Genomic DNA, 20255 nt, shown 5'->3' on the forward strand with positions numbered 1-20255 from the left:
TTTTTTTTTTAATATCTATACACAAATGTTTTACCTTTCATTTCAATTTTCAACTGAAATGGGTTGTTTTACAAGGTGATCGTTTCCAATCACTTTAAGCTTTTCCAAAGGCTTCTTTGCACATTGGGTTTCTAAAGATACATTTACTATACTACAGTAATAGATAGTTAAATCTCATATTTGCTTTCATTTCATATTTGTTTGTTTTTTTTTTGCAAACAGCATAGTGTCATGCTTAGTGAGTTATCACAATCTATTTTTATGCTATAATCTATTTTCTCACAGAATCTGTGTGCCCTACTCGAATACCTGTGGCATCACGTGATGAGAAGGGATTTGAGCTACTTGTGGGGATGAACATTCATAAAAAAGGCCAGATGATAACCGGGTCTTTGGTCTCGGAAAAAGCCTATCTTCTTACACCTTCTGTAGATGTGACTGAAAACACCAGGTATGAGATTAATGTAATATTATAAATGCTTAAAGAGTTTATACATTAAACCGTTCTGATTTTAAAGAATCTACTATTGTATGTCAGCTTGGTGGAGATTTTGTTAATTTAAAGGTAACATATATTTAGAAAGATGCCTAAAACTAAAAGATTTATGAAATCCATATTAGCTAAATTCAATGGTTTGCTTATTGCTTACAGCAATGCCAGTGAAGGTTCTAACTTATACAGGTTATTTTTATGGCTTGAAATAGTTAGGAATTGCGCACACAGACTTTGGTTAGCTGCGTCTGACATGTGTTTGAAATACAGGTCAAAAACGGGTCAGTACATATCCATTTCCCCCCATTGGTACAGTGTTGATGATGGTTGTGAGGTTGCATTTGACTTCTGACATTTTCCCTGAACACAGTATGTCCTTTTGGAGATGAATTTGCAGGCCACTTTTTGCATCTGAGATACATTGCTTTTAAATGGCCAGTGTTTGACAGCAACACCTACGTGTTCAACCCCCTAGTCACATTCAAATGGACCTGTTCTGTTGAAGATATTTCACAACTCATCCAAGTAGCTTCCACAGATGGAAATTAATATTGAGATGCCTTCAACATTACAGATGTATGCTACCAACAGGGGAGTCACTGAACTGTTTTGTGATTTCTCTGTGTAACTGAATATGACACACCTCACTCACCCGCTGTGATTGGCTGGAGCCGCGATGACGTCACTCCCGCGCAGGAGCCGCCGGTAATGGCGTACGTGCTGTTGCTTCAGTTTGCTTAAGTGTGCATACGGCGATCACGTCCACACATGCAAATACAGGGATATCTCTTAAACCGTGCAGGTTTAGGAAATGTACAGTGTAGCTACAGGTAAGCCTTTTTATAGGCTTGCCTGTAGTATACAGTCATTGTAAAGGGTTTACAACCACTTTAAGGCTTGGTTCACATACAGTACATGTAATTGACATGCATTCTCGCACCCGCAGGCATTCACAGGCAAAATGCACTGCTTTTTAGCAGACATATGTGGGTAACATTAATTCTTAAAGGCATCCCCACGTATCTGAAAATGCAGCTTATTTTTGGGTGCTGGAACTCACATGGTGCAAGAGCAACTGTGGCTGCAATTTTAAAAAGGTGCAAGGAACGCTCAGCACAGCCACCACATATGTATGAACCTAGCCAAACAGAAGAGAGGATTAGCAAGTGCACTTATACAAACGATCCATAAAACAACACCAATACTCTGAGAGATATGGTTTAAACACCTGCAGTATTCTGACTAACAGTAATTAACAGATCTGAATTGTATTTACCTAGCAACAGCATATAAACAGTAAATAATTTGTTATAACAGTCCCAGTTTTATCTCACTGGCTACTGACTGATAAAAAAAGTTGCCCAGTCCACCAAGTTGGGGCTCTTGTAGAAAGCACAATAGTTTCCAGCAGACAAAAGATGAACTTGTGCAATGTTAGCCTCATACCAGACCCAGGGTGCTCTCCTCTGGATCTCTGGACACATACTCTGATTCAGTCCTCAGACAGGGATAGGAGTTGCTGTGATGTCTCTCTTTCAATCCTGCTGAGACGGTCCCTTTTTTCCTTCCTTGCAACGAGAGAGTGCAAGAGTGCTCTCTGTCTGATCTCATCAGGCATCCAAATCACACTTCACACACTCCCAGGGACAAGATTCTCTGTCTCTTTGCTTCTCTGAGTTATGCCAAGGTCAGCAATGGCAGGGATCCATTCAGCCAGCAGCAGCAGCCCAGTCTTTTCCCAACACACCTGAAGGCTACCCCCGCACTAGAGACACTTCATAGATGAGCATTGCCAAGTGGTCTCCTTAAAGATGGCTGCTGCACTTCTGCATTAATGAATATTCAGTTTAACCCTGTCCACACTGCAGAATGATACATCAGTAGCAAACAAAAATGTTCTGCAGAAGTTATCAGCCGCATTCCAAAGTACACAGTAGTTCATTGTTACAAGTTTGCAAAGTATACACTTTACCTGTATTTGTTAAAACTGAAAAAATACAGCCCTTTATTTCCCACTTTTGGGTGCTTTAGAAAGTACTGTATATGAAACCATTCACATCAAACTGGAGAAGATTATAGTCATGTGTTTGTCGTACTCCTCTTGGGGTTATGCAGAACGATCCCCTAAGCAGTCTGCCATGCGAAAAGTTCCACCTCAGAGTCAGGCTCTTTACAAACGATGGGGAAAAAAATTAGCTGGGTGCCAGTCACTTTTGTCTTTTTTATCTTTTATAGATAAACTCAATTCTAGAAGAAAGGGTTTAGAGGTGAAGAATATCCAAAAATAGGTAAAAAAGGACAGGTGTTCAGAGAGTATCAGACCCTTTAACCATTGGTGACCATTGGCCCTTGACCTTGGTGATTACTGACCCTGTAAGAGCAGCCAGACAGATCTATGACTCTGTAAAAGGAGTCACAGTCTCTCTTGAATAGTGTGGATCTCTCACTTTGATTTGTGGGCAACAAATCTTTCTTGCAATATCCAGCAGCAGCTTATATTAGCTTTTCTGTGACACTCAATAAAAGGATTCCTTACAACTGCACCTTCCATTCAGCAATCTATTAGGCCCAGCTCCCTCCAGATATACACTCCGGCAGATGGATAAAATATAGGGCCTTCAGCACTTGCCCCCAACTGATGTACTTGCCCCCAACTGGAAAGATGTTTCAGACATTTATCATCTACCCAAACCATACAGTACCTCTGAACAAACACCTCAGGGATTAGTCAGGTGTCATTGTCACAATGACCACAATGATTACTGAAAACCTATTTTCTCACAGTTACATGATAGTTTACATTTTTGGGGTTGTTTGAAATGTGCAAAGAGAGATCACACAAATACTTATAAGTATAACATTTAAATAAGTAATAACAGATACAGATAACATAAGTAATAATATTAGAAAATATAACAAAAAATCTTAATTAAAGATGCTGTTTCGCCACGGAATCACGCCTGCTTTTGCGGCTTAGCACAGATAACCAAACCAGATGCATGCATGATGCAGCTCTGGAGACGAGACTCAATATTCCTAGTTATAGCTGTAGTATATTCAGGACTTCAATGTAGGGAAATGGTCAACTTCCACTGCATGCAATAATATGACATTTTAAGGACTTGGTCAGTTTGCAAAGAACTTCCTTTGGCATAAGTCAGCTAAAGTAACCAGGATATTGGAGACTTTCTTAGATATTGTGAGATAACTTTAATAAAGAAATATGAAATATGAAATTTCCCCATCAAAACCTCATCAACATTAACAGCCAGACACAATCAATATATTGAGCTTAGGAGAACCAAAGTTCAAAAAGTGTAGGCAGAGCTCAGGATGGTTACAGCCTACCTGCAAACACTCTCATATAACTAGGGACACTACAGCTTAGGCAGGGTCCTAATATGTTATTACAAATTATATTGGATACACTGGTTAAAAGAGGCAGATTAATCTAATGGTATGTTTTATAACTGTAGTCTTAATTTACCAAGCTACAATGTATGTGTTATTTGCCTTTAAGGTTTTTTAGCTTTTTTGTAAAAAAAATGCTCATTATGGCAACTACCACTCTTTGCAAAGTATCAGAAAAAGCAAACAGAACAGAAACACAAACATCACAGAAGAACATGCAGACTCTATGTACTTGAGATAAAGACCATAGTATGATTCGACCCCAGGAATCCATGCACTTAGGTACCACTCTGCCCTAGTGAAATGCCTGCAAATGCAATGTGGTGATGCCATAAACTTATCAGGTAGAAGTAACAAAGGTAGCTACCCAGATGTGTGGGGCAACTGGTGTTAAGATGCATGTGCAGACACATTTTTTCCTTAGTTTTTGATAGAGTGGGGAAGGGTTAGTAAGTTTTTCACGTTTTATAATACTATCTGGGACTCTGCTGGAGAAATTTACCCTTACCTTCAGGGTTAGTGTCAACATTTTACCAGTCAGGAAGTGAGGGTAACTCTCCAACACATACAGAAAAAATGTTTTACTTTACTAGAGTGGAAGAAGGCTAGAACCCCTTTTAGTTTTGTTTTACTATTTTTGACCCTGTTGAGAATTTTCCATCACTTCCCCTCTATTAAAAACATTGTTTGCAGGACAGGAAATGTGGGTAAATCTCTTTAATGCCCCAAATAGCCCTAAAAACCCAGCACATTTCCACACATTTGTTTTAGTATGTTAATCTTAAAATGGGTCAGTATAACCATATGTTGAAGTCAGGCATTTCTATTTAGATTTATTTATACTTCAGATTTTCGGTTTTCTTCACTATGCATTCTTACATGAAATTATATTTTCAACAGAGAAATATTTCCAGAAGGTCTGCCTCCCTCCTATGTGTTTGTGGCTACCATACGTTTACAGTCTCCTGAAAATCAGGACATCATTGATCTGTGGAGAATACTGTCTAAAGCAGGAGAGGTCCAGGCAGCAGTCACTCTAGATGGCACTGACAACTCAGTAATTTTTACAGTCACACAACTGAATGCAAATTCCCAAGTGATTAAGTTTAAAGATCCAAAATTAAAGGTAAGAAACGGTGTAGTCATAAACCTTAAAGTGGATGTAAACCCAAACATTATTTTTTTAATTGAGACTCATATCTGTTAGAGCAGAGGATATCATTTCATCTGGGGGCAGATCGAAGGAGGCATTTTTCGATGCGAGATACCATTTGACGGCAGAATTGAAAGCTATGCAAACAGCTGAGGGAGACCGTAGTTGTTAGATTGTGCCTCACTGTTTCGGGTTCGGGTTTACAGTGTGCTCAAGGTTGGGTTTTGTCTGTGTTGCAGGGCGGGTTTTTTGTGATGAACGGCAGGTTTTGCCTGTGTCTAAGGGTGGGTTGCAACACAGCCACAACCCGCCCTGCAACACAGCCTCAATCCGCCCTGCAACAGCAAAGCACAATCTGACAACTACGGTCTCCCTCCGCTGTTTGCATAGCTTTCAATTCTGGCCGTCAAATGGTATCTCCCATCAAAAAATGCCTCCTTCAATGTGCGCATGCGCTAAGGTGACGTCACACCAGCTGATCGGGAAATCAGCTGGAGTGGCCTTCCGTACTGTGCATGCGCGGGCACTTTTCGATGGAGGGCACTATTTGATAGAACACCAGCTCTGTGTGTCTATAAGACACAGATGGCGGCTTGGCATTGCCCCCCTAATGTCCTCACAAGCTGAGATTGACAGCTGCAGGAGCCAGTGACTCCCACTCCCAAGGTCCTGGACCCCCTTTGGTCTAATGAGAACCTCTAGAGTTAGGGGTAGCTGACATCCTTCTTTGTAGGGTGGGTTACAAGGCATGGTGGGTGTAGTGCAAGATAGATTAATGGGTGCCAGACACTTCTTGAATGCAAAGAGATTTATTTTCTCTTAAACAGAACTGTGGGAGAGAGGGTCTAGGGCCAGGACACCCTTTAATAGTTAGCAGACTCAGAGACTTCTATAGCTGGACAGCCATGCAGGGAAAGGCACCCAGCCGGACACCACATGCAGTTGACACGCTGTCTCCTATGGCAACAATCTTGAACAGTTTCTAACAAAGGTTACAATTAACTCTTTCACTTCCTCTACAGTCTCCTCTTGTAGATCTTCACCCAACTGTGCTCCCTGTCTCTCTCACTAGACTTTCTGATTCACTGCCACTGGATCTCCTGAGCTCTTCTTATCTTCTCACTGAGTATCTTCCTCAAGCATCACCCCCGTGTCCCTGCTGGGTCCCTAGCTTGGCACTCACAGATACTCCTCAAGCCTTACCCTACTGGCCTGCTCGGTCCCTGGCTTGACACACAGGACTGCTCTGCAATCGTCACCTCTGCTGGCTGGGTCCCTGGCTTGACACCTGCTGAAGTTTCCCAATTCTTCACCGTCCCCAGTTGGTGAGAATACTGCTCTGGTACTTGCTTCAGCTACTCACTGTGGTCCCTGGTAACAAGGTGGATGGTCCCTTAGTGGCGACAGCTTCCCCTCTACCTCCGATCACGACAGGTTCTCCGACCGGCAGAACCGTTAGTTCTGGTTGGACTGCAAGTCACAGTCCCAACCCTACACTGCTCTCTGGCTTCTGGATAGGCCCTCAAACAGCTTAGAAGCCAGACATCCCCGGGATAGGCCTCAGGCTCTGGCCTAGCAGCCCCGGGGCAGCACAACACACGTCCACCCAGACAGCTGTTCAGGTGGCACCGAACCCCGATCACTTGACCTCACCCAAATAAATAGGCTCTCCCAGCAGGCCAAGGGACCCAAGAAGATCCCTGCCCATTGGTTGAGACACCTCATCTATTCCTAATCTATCCTTGCCATGCCCTTGTCTTATCTAATGTCACCAGATACCCGGCCATCTAGTGACAGAAGAGAGAAGTGCAGAAATTCCAGAGTTAGCGTGGAATTAATTGATCTCCTATCAATTGGCCAAGGCAACTATACAGTAAATTTACTAGCAGCCCTGCCAAACATCAGGGTGCTACACATACAAAGTCCAAGAAATAGTGATGGATAAACTAACTTGCGTTACTATTTTTTCAAAAGGCGGAAATACAACTTAAAGCAGTTTTTACAGAAACTTTAGCTGTGTTTATATTTTCTGTGCCCACTTTATGACACATGGCATGCTGTGTACACTTCAGCTCATTCCTGGCATTTTGAAGCCACAGAGCTGCGGCTTGGCCCTGCCCCCATTGTCTTCTCATTGGCTCACTGACTTTGGTCAACAGCAGCAGGAGCCAATGGTGCCCGCTGCCGTCTCAGCCAATGAGGAGAGAGAGAGTCTCTGGAAAACTGAGGCTCTCGTGCACATCGCTATTAAAATATTAGTTAACCCTAGTTATTTTTATTAACTCTTTTATACCCTTCCTTAACTCTTTTTCAAAAGATATGCAATTTATTCATAATATGCAAAGACCTATATGAAGTCCGAAAGCTACCACCTGATTTCACCTATAACTGAAAAATACATTTGTGTGGATTGAAAGGAAATTCCTTTAAAGGAACATTTTCATTAATTAAAAAAAATCTATGTTACAAGACTTCAGGCTATTGAGGAATTTATTTAAATGTAACGTTTTGTGCCCGGAGTTCAGCTTTAAGTAGAGACGCAGCAGAAATGAAAATAATATGTAATAACATAATTCTCATATGCAGGTATTATTTGACGAAAAATGGCATCAGCTGAAGATCCTTGTAAAAAATAAAAGTGCAAATCTATTTCTGGATGACACTCTCATTGAGAATCGAGCACTGGAAGAAATTGGACCAATATTTATTAATGGCAAAACACAAGTTTTAAAGAGACAGACATCTGATGAAGCTCTTACTGTAAGTTTCACAAATAAAAAGAGTTCTAAACTACACTGTGTTCTAGAAAATGTGGCAGAATTACAACTCTTAATAGATACAAATACTGTATACTAAATGAATTAGGAATATTTAAAGTATAACTTATTTTGGATACAGTGGAGAAGGATTAGAAAACCTATCAGGTTTTTATTGCTGTCTTTGCCCCTTTTTGGGATTTTAACTTTCTCTTTTTGTCCTATTTACCATTACTACCGAGGGTGAAAGTGAAAGAAAATCCCCAATTTTGGATTGCCACCAGAACAGGGTAAATGAGAAACCTTCCAATGGGGATACTAGATCTGGGGATCCTGACCCCGGTGACAAAAAGGATTTCCATATAGAGGGATTTTCCTCTTATTTTTGTTTAATGGAGGACAGCAGAGCTTCACCTTATTCACTAAGCTAAGGGAAAATTCCATTGTGAAGTGAATATCCCCATGCAAAGTGAACAGCCTATTTGCCTTTAGTAAATTAACCCCATGGCACCTTCTATAGGTCTGCATCCTCATAACTGCCCTGCGATGAACTGGGAATGTATTGTAGGGATGAATTCGTAGAAGCATATCTTTAGTAAGACTTATTTCTGCAGCCAGTGTCACTGTGATCACAAGGTCTCACTGCCTTAAAGCTAGCCATAGACTGTAATTTTTTTTTTCATTCAGTCAGCACACTAGATGCATAGAAGAATCCCCCACTGGTACATTGTATTCTGACCTGCCGCTGTGAGAATAAACTGATCATCAGCTGCAGTTGCTGATGGACAAGCTTTTCAGCATGTCTCTTCAACAGAAGTTGATAAAAAGGCAACTGGGAAGGCAACACAATGATCAAAATTCAGCCGGTCTCTTCTGAATCAGCTGAATTTTGACCAGGTTAGTAAACAGTCTTGTAAACAGAATGATGAGGGCAGTAAGTGAGGAGTGTGGGAACAATATTGAGAGGTAGTAGCCAGATCAAGAGCCGTGCCAGGTTTATAAATATAGATTAAAAAACACCAGAGGGTGCAATCTAAATGCATTATAATAATTCTTTATTTTTTAAAAAAAGGAACAAAATTGGCCACTCGCAGTGTGGGAACAAGCCTAGTGACTTCAGACGCTGGAAAGCATGAAGGGGCGTGGCTACATGCTTCGAGGTGTAACACCTCTTTCTCAAGCCTCCCGAGGTCTAAAGTCATTAGGTTCTGCCCCACGCTGTCAGATCGGTTGCCCTGCTATAGAGTGCCTTGGAGCTGACGGATGCCTCCATTTCTCAGGCTGGGCTCTGTGTAAATGTTACATCTGTTGACAATAGGGATGAGCCGAACACCCCCCTGTTCTGTTCGCACCAGAACATGCGAACAGGCAAAAAATGTGTTCGAACACGCGAACACCGTTAAAGTCTATGGGACATGAACATGAATAACCAAAATTAAAAATAATAACCAAAATTAAAAAAAAAAAATGACATGGGGTCCCCCTAAATTCCATACCAGGCCCTTCAGGTCTGGTATGGATATTAAGGGGAACCCCGGACAAAATGTTAAAAAAAAATGGCGTGGGGTCACCCTCAAAATCTATACCAGACCCCTCAGGTCTGGTATGGATTTTAAGGGGAACCCCGTGCCAAATTTTTTTTTAAAAATAGCATGGGGTCTCCCCAAAAATCCATACCAGACCCTTATCTGAGCACGCAACCTGGCAGGCCGCAGGAAAAGAGGGGGGATGAGAGAGTGCCGCCCCTCCTGAACCGTACCAGGCCACATGCCCTTAACATTGGGAGGGTGCTTTGGGGTAGCCCCCCAAAACACCTTGTCCCCATGTTGATGGGGACAAGGGCCTCATCCCCACAACCCTTGCCCGGTGGTTGTGGGGGTCTGCGGGCGGGGGGCTTATCGGAATCTGGAAGCCCCCTTTAACAAGGGGACCCCCAGATCCTGACCCTCCCCCCTGTGTGAAATGGTAAGGGGGTAAAAATGTTAAAAATGTTAAAAATGACAAGAGACAGTTTTTGACAATTCCTTTATTTAAATGCTTGTTCTTTCTTCTATCTTCTTTCTTCTATCTTCCTTCGGTTTCTTCCTCCATCTTCTTCTTCTTCTGGTTCTTCCTCCAGTGTTCTCGTCCGGCATCTTCCTCTGCAGCATCTTCTTCTCTTCTTCTCTTCGGGCCGCTCCGCATCTATGATGCGAGGCTCCCGCTGTGTGACGCTTCTCCTCTTCTGACGGTTCTTAAATAACGGGGGGCGGGGCCACCCGGTGACCCCGCCCCCTCTGATTCACGGGGACTTCCTTGTCCGCCCCCCTCTGACGTCACGGGAATGCCACAGGGAAGTCCCCGTTCGTCAGAGGGGGGCGGGGTCACCGGGTGGCCCCGCCATTCATTATTTAAGAACCATCACAAGAGGAGAAGCGTCACACAGCGGGAGCCTCCTATCATGGTGGATGCGGAGCGGCCCGAGAAGAAAAAGGGAAGAAGACGTCGGCGCCGCGGAGGAAGATGCCGGATGAGAACACCGGAGGAAGAACCAGAAGAACCAGAAGAAGAAGAAAATAGAGGAAGAAACCGAAGGAAGATAGAAGATAGAAGAAAGAAGAAGCATTTAAATAAAGGAATTGTCAAAAACTGTCTCTTGTCATTTTTAACATTTTTTACACTTTTTTTGTGAAATGGTAGGGGTACTTTTGTACCCCCTTACCATTTCACACAGGGAGGAGGGCCGGGATCTGGGGGTCCCCTTGTTAAAGGGGGCTTCCAGATTCCGATAAGCCCCCCGCCTGCAGACCCCCACAACCACCAGGCAAGGGTTGTGGGGATGAGGCCCTTGTCCCCATCAACATGGGGACAAGGTGTTTTGGGGGGGCTACCCCAAAGCACCCTCCAAATGTTGAGGGCATGTGGCCTGGTACGGTTCAGGAGGGGGGGCGCTCTCTCGTCCACCCCTCTTTTCCTGCGGCCTGTCAGGTTGCGTGCTCGAAAACGGGTCTGGTATGGATTTTTGGGGAGATCCCGCGCCATTTTTTAAAAAATTTTGGCATGGGATTCCCCTTAAAATCCATACCAGACCTGAGGGGTCTGGTATAGATTTTGAGGGGGACCCCACGCCATTTTTAAAAAAAATTTTGGCCAGGGTTCCCCTTAATATCCATACTAGACCTGAAGGGCCTGGTATGGAATTTAGGGGGCCCCCCACATCATTTTTTTTTTTAATTTTGGTTCGGGGTTCCCCTGTGGGGAATTCCCATGCCGTTTTTATCAATTAACATCTATGTGTATTGTCGGACCGGCATTTCTTTTGAAATGTCATTTTGCTGTCAGACTGTTGTAAACACGGGAAACATGCGCCCCTTTACAGGCATACTATAGACACCCCCCAGGTACGAAATTTAAAGGAATATTACACTTTTATTGTTTCATTGTTATGCATTATTAAAATCACTGCTCCTGAAAAAAATGGCTGTTTTTAAAACTTTTTTTTGCATTGATCCATGTCCCCTGGGGCAGGACCCAGGTCCCCAAACACTTTTTATGACAATAACTTGCATATATGCCTTTAAAATTAGCACTTTTGATTTCTCCCATAGATTTTTAAAGGGTGTTCTGTGGCTTTCTAATTTGCCGCTCACACCCCAAATTGTTCGCTGTTCAGCGAACTGGCGAACAGCCGATGTTCGAGTCGAACATGAGTTTGACTCGAAGCTCATCCCTAGTTGACAACATAATGGTATTATAGGCACTTTATTTCTTACAACATGTGAGTGGCCAATTTTGTTCCTTTTTGTAATAAATAATTATTATACTGCACTTAGATCGTGCCCTCTGGTGTTCTTTTATGTTATTACAGATTTTACTTCTAACTGCTGGGGAGCTGCACTGCAAGCCTGTGTGAAGCCAGCTGATTTAACCCCCAACGTGCCTATTGTAAATTCAATGAACATTCAGCTGGGACTTTGCTAATTTAAAGTATTAGTTACTCTTATGCTATAACTGTTTTCATTGCTTATATAGATAAACGAAGATATATACTACACTCACATATATATATCTATATATCTATATATATATAGATATATAGCTATATATATATATAGTAAGCATATTACATAAAAAAAAAAACTTGTTACTTGTATGTAATGTCTAATATCCTTCTATGTATTTAGATGGAGATACAAAAATTAAGATTGTACTGTGATCCAGAGCAGAGTGAACGAGAGACAGCCTGTGAAATCTACACTGTGGTAGGTGTTAAAAAAAAAAAAACTTATAGACTAATGACTACTGTATATGAAAGCAGCATATTACATTACTTTTGTTATTTTCTGAGAAAATATGAATTTTCTAAAATTCCACAGTCATAACATTGTAACAATTCAAATAACAAACTCAGAAACCCTCTTAGTTGAAATATTAAAGTTTCTTACTTTTGTTTTCATTACAGAATGATCCAAGGGTAAGTAGAGAGTATATTTTATTAATACAATTTGCACTATTTATCTAAGCAGCATATATTCTCTTGTATTATATACTATGTATGCCAACCTAGTAAAAGTCTATATGAATGATGTACATTCTTTTTTGTGCATATTATACTTTTATCCATGAAATATAATCGCACTAATAAACATGAAATATATGTGTGTGGATATATTTTACAATTTATAGTGTCCCCTTGAGCGGGTACCGTCCCCTTCTTGCCAATGTCCTGAAGGTCAGCCTGGGTCCCCTGGAGCACCAGGACCAGAAGTAAGTGTGATTTTCTGTTTCTTTAAAGAGGAAAATAATGTTACTATGTGAAATAATTTTCTCATTTTGGCTATTTAAATCCAACCGTACATATGGATCTAATTGTTTGGAAGCCATCTACTATTGGTCCTTTTTCTTTAAACAACATGCACATCTACTGTTCAAATGTTGTGAAATATGATCTGCCCTGCCCTGTATAGCATATTCTTTAATTCATTGCTAATTAGTCATTTTATTGCATATAAAATGCACACTTTTTTCATGAGCCATGGTGATATAATCGTCATTTGGCCCTCTACAGATATCTCTGCTGTATCTGTAAGGGAATATCTCAATCATATTTTATCTAATGTTTGAGGTGCTGCAAGAGCAAAAGACTGAGAATTCATGGCTTGGGGGGGTCTCAAACAAAGCCAACTAGTTCTTTCAAAATTGTGTCAGATTTATGTGAGCTAAAGAAAGTCTACCATGCAAAGCTGATTAAAGGAAAAGTATAGCCAAAGCTTGTTTGGCTGTACTTCTCATGGGGATCACAGCAGTGCAGCTCGTTTTGCACTCCTGTGACCCATTTTCAGCAGACTGAAGCCCACTGTCGGCTGACGTCACAGAGCCGGTCGGAATCTGCCCACATGCCTGGACCAGCATCCTGCTCAACCTATCAGCAAGCTGCTGAGAGGCAGAGCTGGCCGCTAATGCCCCCTCCATAGTTCAGCATTCCAGTGAGTGGGGGAGGGGGGGGGGGCAGAGCAGAGAGCTGGTGACTGACAGTCAGAGCTCTCTGCTCATGGAGCTGTGAGAACCAAGAGAACGGCAGTGTTTGATTGCTCGGTTTTCAGTGTTAGAGCCAACGGGGGACAGATGACACCAGCTTGGTAAGCATGATTAAAAACCCATTTCCATACTTCTCTTTAAAGTTGATTGGTGGACATTATAAAAGGTACATGTTTTGTAAAGAACATGGATTAACACTCCTTTTAATCTCTTCCAGCATCATCTTCCTTTGCAAGCTTTCTGCATTTGACAAGTGAAGTCAATGCTGAAAGCAGGTAGCCATATAAGGCCCACCATGAGTCATTGGCAGCTCTGATTATTGTCTGAAAGGTGAATTATCTCCACTCAGGGCCACTAGCCCAACATACTTGATTAGTAGCCCAATCCTTCTCTATCTAAGAATAATTGATATGCAAGCCAAATAATTACATTTAATTAGGCCTATACAGAACTAAAAGAATTGAATAGGTAACAATGAGACAGGCTAGTTTGGTCAAAACCCATTTACAGGCTTGAAAATGGCAATCAAGCTGTGAAATGTGTAGTAACCCCTATCAACTGATCAGTTATTATGTGACATCTTATCAGTTGCTATAGGTTATTGAAACAAATAAATCGCCACTGATCTTTTCACAGCCTTGCTGAATAAGCTGTTAATGTCTCTATATTTAAAACTCTCTTCCAATAGTCATGTGAGGCAACATAATTCTGGCTCCCGAAGTAATAAAACGTTACATTTTCCTACTTGTTCTCTTTGCCAAGCGTAAAATGGTTCCTGATAGCAGGTAGTTGCCAGACATAGCCTTACCCTCTAAACGCATAATGGCATAAAGATGTCATCATAGATATAAGTACAACATTATTGGGGACCCCAATCAGCCAATTGCTCTACCATCTATTTTAGACTTCCATTAACTAATTCTTCTTATAGGGCAATGAAGGACGTATAGGAGAGCGAGGTGCCCCAGGAGCTGATGGGAAACCTGTAAGTAATTTAAATGTGCATCTGATTTTATTAAATGTGTATTCATTTGCATATCAATACATAATGTTCCCATTCTAAAGCATCATAAACAATCATTTACAATTAATAAAACAGGTTTATGTAAATTGATATCTGTTTCTCTTTTTCAAATATGTTATATCTTTGGTTATTGTTTACTCACACTTCATTAAAAAAAATTCAGGCACCTTTTAAATGGTCAAACAGATAGTGCAGCGCTGAATAAAACTACTAAAATAGCTAAATTCAATAATATAGACCTAATAAAAATGACATATATATAAAAGTCTTTTGACAAACAGAAAGAGAGTCCATGCATATATATAACACAGGACAGGAACAATAAAAATGTGGAGAAATCCTCAGCTGTGGTATAATGTGTTATATGAATAGCTTTTCATCTGTGTGCATTCAAGTGAATCAACCTCCACTAACAGTAGTACAAGCCGCTCACCTCATACTATGGACCTTCTGAGCTAACAGACAGGTCTAATTAAGCATTCACCACCACTGGGGTAACACAAATGACCAATGCTTCTTCTTGTTTCCTGCTATTAACAGGCTCCACTGCTCCAATTCGAATACCGGATCCCTCAATCAGATCTCACAATCAATGGTGTTTGGATACAATCGTGTTGCCATGTAAAATCAAAAGATATACATAGTGCTCTCTATATTTTCCAATAAAAATATATTAAATCTTAAAAGGTCTACTCACAAAAGCAGCACTGAGTATCCAGTGCTAAGATTACAGACGTTTTTCACAGCGTGTCTCGCCGAGAGACTGTGTGACTGAGTGGAAGGTGGCTGCAGCTGACGTGATCGGGTCCTCTTTCCCGCACGCGTATCGTCCTAGTGGGCAGGACTTCCTCAGCGGTATTCAGAGGATCACGATCCAGCTCTATTTACAGCCACCTAGTTAATTGACATGCGCAATAGATCAATTCAACACCTGAACTTACACAAGCACACATAGGCTAAAATCCCTCAGCGCATCACTTAGCTGAATCTCACACAGGCATCGGAGACTCAAGTAAATCAACAGATGGATAAGCCATGTCCTGTGTTATATCAGGGAGGAAAAATCATTAATATTATTGTAAAACACCATTTAAAAAAAAAACTGCCTTAATTCTCCTGGTGTGAACATCATTCTTGCACAAAAGAAAAAATAATTGTTTTAAAAATAATAATTTTTACAATTACAATTAAATTTATGATAAAAAACGTCTGGGCAACCACCCTCCACTCATAATCAATCACATACCAATCTTCATATATAAAAATTAATCAACATAAATGAGACTTAATTCATTATAAAATTACACATTTAAATTAGCGATCAGAAATAAAACAGTTCAAATCGAACTCAACATTTAAATCCATGGGCACTGTTTCATACACCCAGTAGGACTCGCGACGACTTATTTGTCGGATAAAGTTACTCCCCCTCCAATGTCTCTTAACCCTCTCGACACCCCAAAATTTAAAGTGTTTAGGATCACGGTTATGAAATAATCTGAAATGTTTAGAGATATTGTGGGTAACTAATCCTTTTTTAATGTTATTAACGTGCTCACCTATTCTAACATGCAAAGGTCTAGAGGTCCTCCCTACATATTGTAAGCCACACCCGCATTTCAACATGTAGACAACCCCCACAGTGGCACATGTAATTAACTATTTCATTTTATAGGATTTGTTAGTAACAGTCGCTACAAACTCCTTCCTTTTCTTTACATTGCCCTTCTCTTGTTTGCAAGCTGGGCATCGCCTGCAAGCGTAAAATCCTGTTAAAAAAGAGAAAAGCCTATTTTCTACTTGGGTTGGGGGATCAATCACTCCTGGTGCCAATCTGTCCCTAAGAGTAGGTGCTTTTCTTATAAATAAACTGAGGTCTGTGTGGGAGAGCTGGGCTCAGAATTCTATCCTGCTTCAATATCGGCCAGTGTTTCTGAACAATTTTTTCAAATTTTTTATACTGGATATTATAATCCAAGCATAACTTCATGTTAGTGGAAGCATTTGCATTCAAACAAGGTGTGTTAGAAACCAGTCTCTTCCTATCCATTTTTCTGTTTCCATTTCTCTATCTAGTATGGATCTGTCATATCCCTTCTGTTGAAACAAAGTCATCTTCCGAGGTACAGATTCGTCGTAAACGGATGAACTTCCCTCTAGGGATGTTACACAACCAATTACGATGATGGCAGCTTTCTAATGGAATAAAAGAATTCCGCTCAGTGGGTTTAAAGTGATTGATCATTTTAAAAACTTCACCTACTTTGGAGATTTCTAAATCATGAAAAACTATACATTCCGCACTAATATTTCAGGACAAAGTTATGTTTTTATTATTAGCATTTAATCGATTCATGAATGCTTCCAAACTTGGTCTATCCCCCTCCTAAATCATAATCAAATCGTCTATATACCTGTGGTAGCAAGCTAGTTCTGGGGGTCGGTTTTTGAATACATATTCTTCCTCCCAGTGGGCCATAAATAAATTGGCCACACTGGGAGCAAACCGAGCCCCCATAGCAACGCCCCTCGTCTGAAGATAAAACTCTCTATTATACCAAAAGTCTTGAGTCTCAGATGCCTGTGTGAGATTCAGCTAAGTGATGCGCTGAGGGATTTTAGCCTATGTGTGCCTGTGTAAGTTCAGGTGTTGAATTGATCTATTGCGCATGTCAATTAACTAGGTGGCTGTAAATAGAGCTGGATCGTGATCCTCTGAATACCGCTGAGGAAGTCCTGCCCACTGGGACGATACGCATGTGAGAAGGAGGACCCGATCACGTCAGCTGCAGCCACCTACCACTCAGTCACACAGTCTCTCGGCGAGACACGCTGTGAAAAACCTCTGTAATCTTAGCACTGGATACTCAGTGCTGCTTTTTGTGAGTAGACCTTTTAAGATTTAATAATTTTTTATTGGAAAATATAGAGAGCACTATGCATAGCTTTTGATTTTACATGGCAACACAATTGTATCCAAACACCATTGATTGTGAGATCTGATTGAGGGATCCGGTATTCGATTGATTTCTTATTTTTTACCTTTTAAATTATGGTTTGCATTTCTTTGCCTTAAGATGTGCTGAATTAAAGCAAATCATTCATTTTCAATGGAATGGCAGCACACCTGCTCAGAAAATGATATCCTTTATTTTACGGGTGTGAGTGCATTGCCAACTGTTATAATAAAGTGTCTACTGATGCTAGCATTTTCCTCGTCCTCAATAGGGAAGCCATTGATGATGTGACTCCCAATATGAACAATGAATGAACAATTCCACTCATCTCACAGATGCCAGGCATGTACAATGCTCTACGCAGGGGCAGCAGTCAGTGGTACCAAAAATGTTGCTAGTAAAAAGGAACCTGAGTTTTTTTGGGCAGAAAGGAAACAGTTTCTCCTACCCAAGAAAAAGACTGTGCAGAGTACTAGCAATTTGTTTTTCTTTCAAGGTAAAGTTTCACAAAGAAGATTTTGCGCCATCAAAATATATCACATACTTTAACTAGCTCGTGACTATGGGATTGATTTACTAAAACTGGAGAATGCAAAATCTGGTGCAGCTGTGCATGGTAGCCAATCACCTTCTAACTTAAGTTAGTTCAAATAAATTTTAACAAAAAAAAAACCTGATTGGTTTCTGTGTAGAGCTGCATCCGATTTTGCACTCTCCAGTTCTAGTAAATCAACCCCAATGTATTGTTGCTAGCAGTTACTGTTTCATTGTGTTACCTATTATTTTTCCAATACATGTACTTTTACATTTAGAAACGTGTAAAGGGTATGTGCTAAATGTTTTTCAGGGGCTGCCAGGACCTCCAGGACCACCTGGAATACCAGGCACTTCAGGACAAAGGGTTTGTTTTAGAAAATATGCATATGACTGTTGTTAATTGGGTTGGATTGTGAGGATAAGAAGTATCATACCTGCATGGAGAGGGTAAAAGAAAACTTTATGATTCTGTAGCTGTGTCTTCAGTGGACTGTCAAGGAACGCATGGCAAGTACAGTTGGTTTCAGTTATCAACTAGTGTAGGAATAATAGTAACCCATGCTTCTATTTCACCTCCATAACTAAATAAGCCACTAGGAGTAAAGTGTGTTAAACATGTTTCATCTGATCAACAGGTCATAAATAGGTTGTCTGTTTATTTTCTGTCTGATTCAGGGACCACAAGGACTGCCTGGGCTTCAAGGTGATTCAGGCCCCCCTGGAATTCAGGTATAATGTTGTGTCATTCTAACACAGGACAGCCTTAGGCTGTCCATAGATGGAATATTTTTTCTGATCAGCCAGCGGGCGGATTAAAAAAAAAAATGAAAATGAAAGGATTTCCCCACCCACACAAGCAAGGTGGATGGAGGAATCCTCTCCAATGTGCTATTGTATTCTGACAGTGGGGACTCCTCCACTGTCAGAATACACTGATCAATGCTGCAGCCGATTGGCTACATGCACTGATCGAATGAAAAATTTCCAACATTCCCATTTGAGAGAAGTCGATCATTAGATTGACTTCTGTATCAGGAACTGCCATAGATGGATCAAAATTTTCAATCTATCTGTAGTCAGTCTTAATTCATTAAAGAGTTCCTTTACTCAGTCATAGTTTTGAAAAAGGGAAACAATTGCAGACAGAAATATGAATGTTGCCATTGCTGGCTTGTTACCTAGCGAGTCACTGGCCAAACCTGCAAACCAGGAGTTGAAACTTTTAATACTTCAATGCATGATTGGTCAGCAACAGGTCAGCAATTCCCTGTGAAGTGAAGCAAGAATAAGGATGACCATCTTTAAGTCTTCACCTTTTAAAGGGAGTCGGCAAAGAGATTTCCCATGTCTCTTCCTTTCCACGTTCCTCCTACTTACAGTAACCCTTAGAAACCAGTTTAAATTCACTTGCTAATGTCAGACATGTGCAAGATGGATTCTGACTATTTACTGTGGGTTACTGAAAATAAAGCGGACCTTTTAGCAACTACAAGTCTACATAAAGAATTATTTTACATGTCAAAATTGTAAAATGTTTCTAAAAAATTGTACTGTTTATAATAAAAAGCAAGCCTTGAACTCCAGGAAAGCGATTTACCTAGGCTAGGAAGTGCAATATGGGTTACAACAACTTTGTAGCAAGTCACAAGGTGAAAAGCATCAGCATGTTTGCCTGGGGCAATATGTGTCAACAAGCCAAAAGCTACACAGGCACCAGGATTTACATGATTGTGTCATTTCCGAGTTAGCATCTAAGATCAGGAAATTAAAGTAGATGTGGACCCTGGACGGTGCCTGGACAAAGCAAATGAAGCAGGATCAAAAATGACACAGACAACAGGATTTACATCATTATGTTATGTTGAGCCAGTGCCTTAGTTCAAACAAAAAGTACATACAGACCTTGGATGATGCCTGAACAATGGCGGCCCCAACATTCTAGAGAAAAAAAGAAGGTGAAAGTAATGCCAAAACTTGTGCAGGCACCAAAATATACATAATTGTGTCATGTAGGTGCCAGCATCTTAGTCCAAGAACAGAAAGTAGATGCAAATCTCAGATGATGCCTAAATAAAGATAGGACTAACCTTCTGGAGAGAAAAGCACATGAAGGCAATGTAAGAGAGAAGCATGTAAAGACAATGAATAAGAGTTAATAAATACTCCTAAGAGGTCTGTTAATTAATTTTTTGACCCAAGATTTACGCAACTTTAATCCAGGATTCACACATCTATCTAATTGAATTTTGGATGAAAGTGTGTCTTGGGCCAAACTTAGGTAAAAAAACATTGATATATAACCCTGGGAAGTTACACTTAGGTTACATATACTTAACATTTAAAAATACCCAATGCTATGTCTGCTTTAAGACTTAATACCAAAGAGCGTATTTATCAATGTTTTCAC

General features: G+C 40.8%; 1 protein-coding gene across 1 annotated transcript in view; it reads left to right on the forward strand.

The window, feature by feature from the left end:
* LOC141144913 (uncharacterized) overlaps positions 1-20255 on the forward strand; it is a 126949-nt gene that overhangs the window by 48924 nt on the left and 57770 nt on the right. Inside the window, exons 5-13 of the mRNA XM_073631020.1 lie at positions 286-451; positions 4805-5030; positions 7644-7817; positions 11977-12054; positions 12255-12266; positions 12479-12559; positions 14262-14315; positions 18159-18212; positions 18524-18577. Coding sequence (XP_073487121.1) covers positions 286-451; positions 4805-5030; positions 7644-7817; positions 11977-12054; positions 12255-12266; positions 12479-12559; positions 14262-14315; positions 18159-18212; positions 18524-18577 — 899 coding nt within the window. The remainder of the gene's footprint in view (positions 1-285; positions 452-4804; positions 5031-7643; positions 7818-11976; positions 12055-12254; positions 12267-12478; positions 12560-14261; positions 14316-18158; positions 18213-18523; positions 18578-20255) is intronic.

Source organism: Aquarana catesbeiana, linkage group LG05 (assembly GCF_042186555.1).
Source record: "Aquarana catesbeiana isolate 2022-GZ linkage group LG05, ASM4218655v1, whole genome shotgun sequence".
Lineage (NCBI taxonomy): Eukaryota > Metazoa > Chordata > Amphibia > Anura > Ranidae > Aquarana > Aquarana catesbeiana.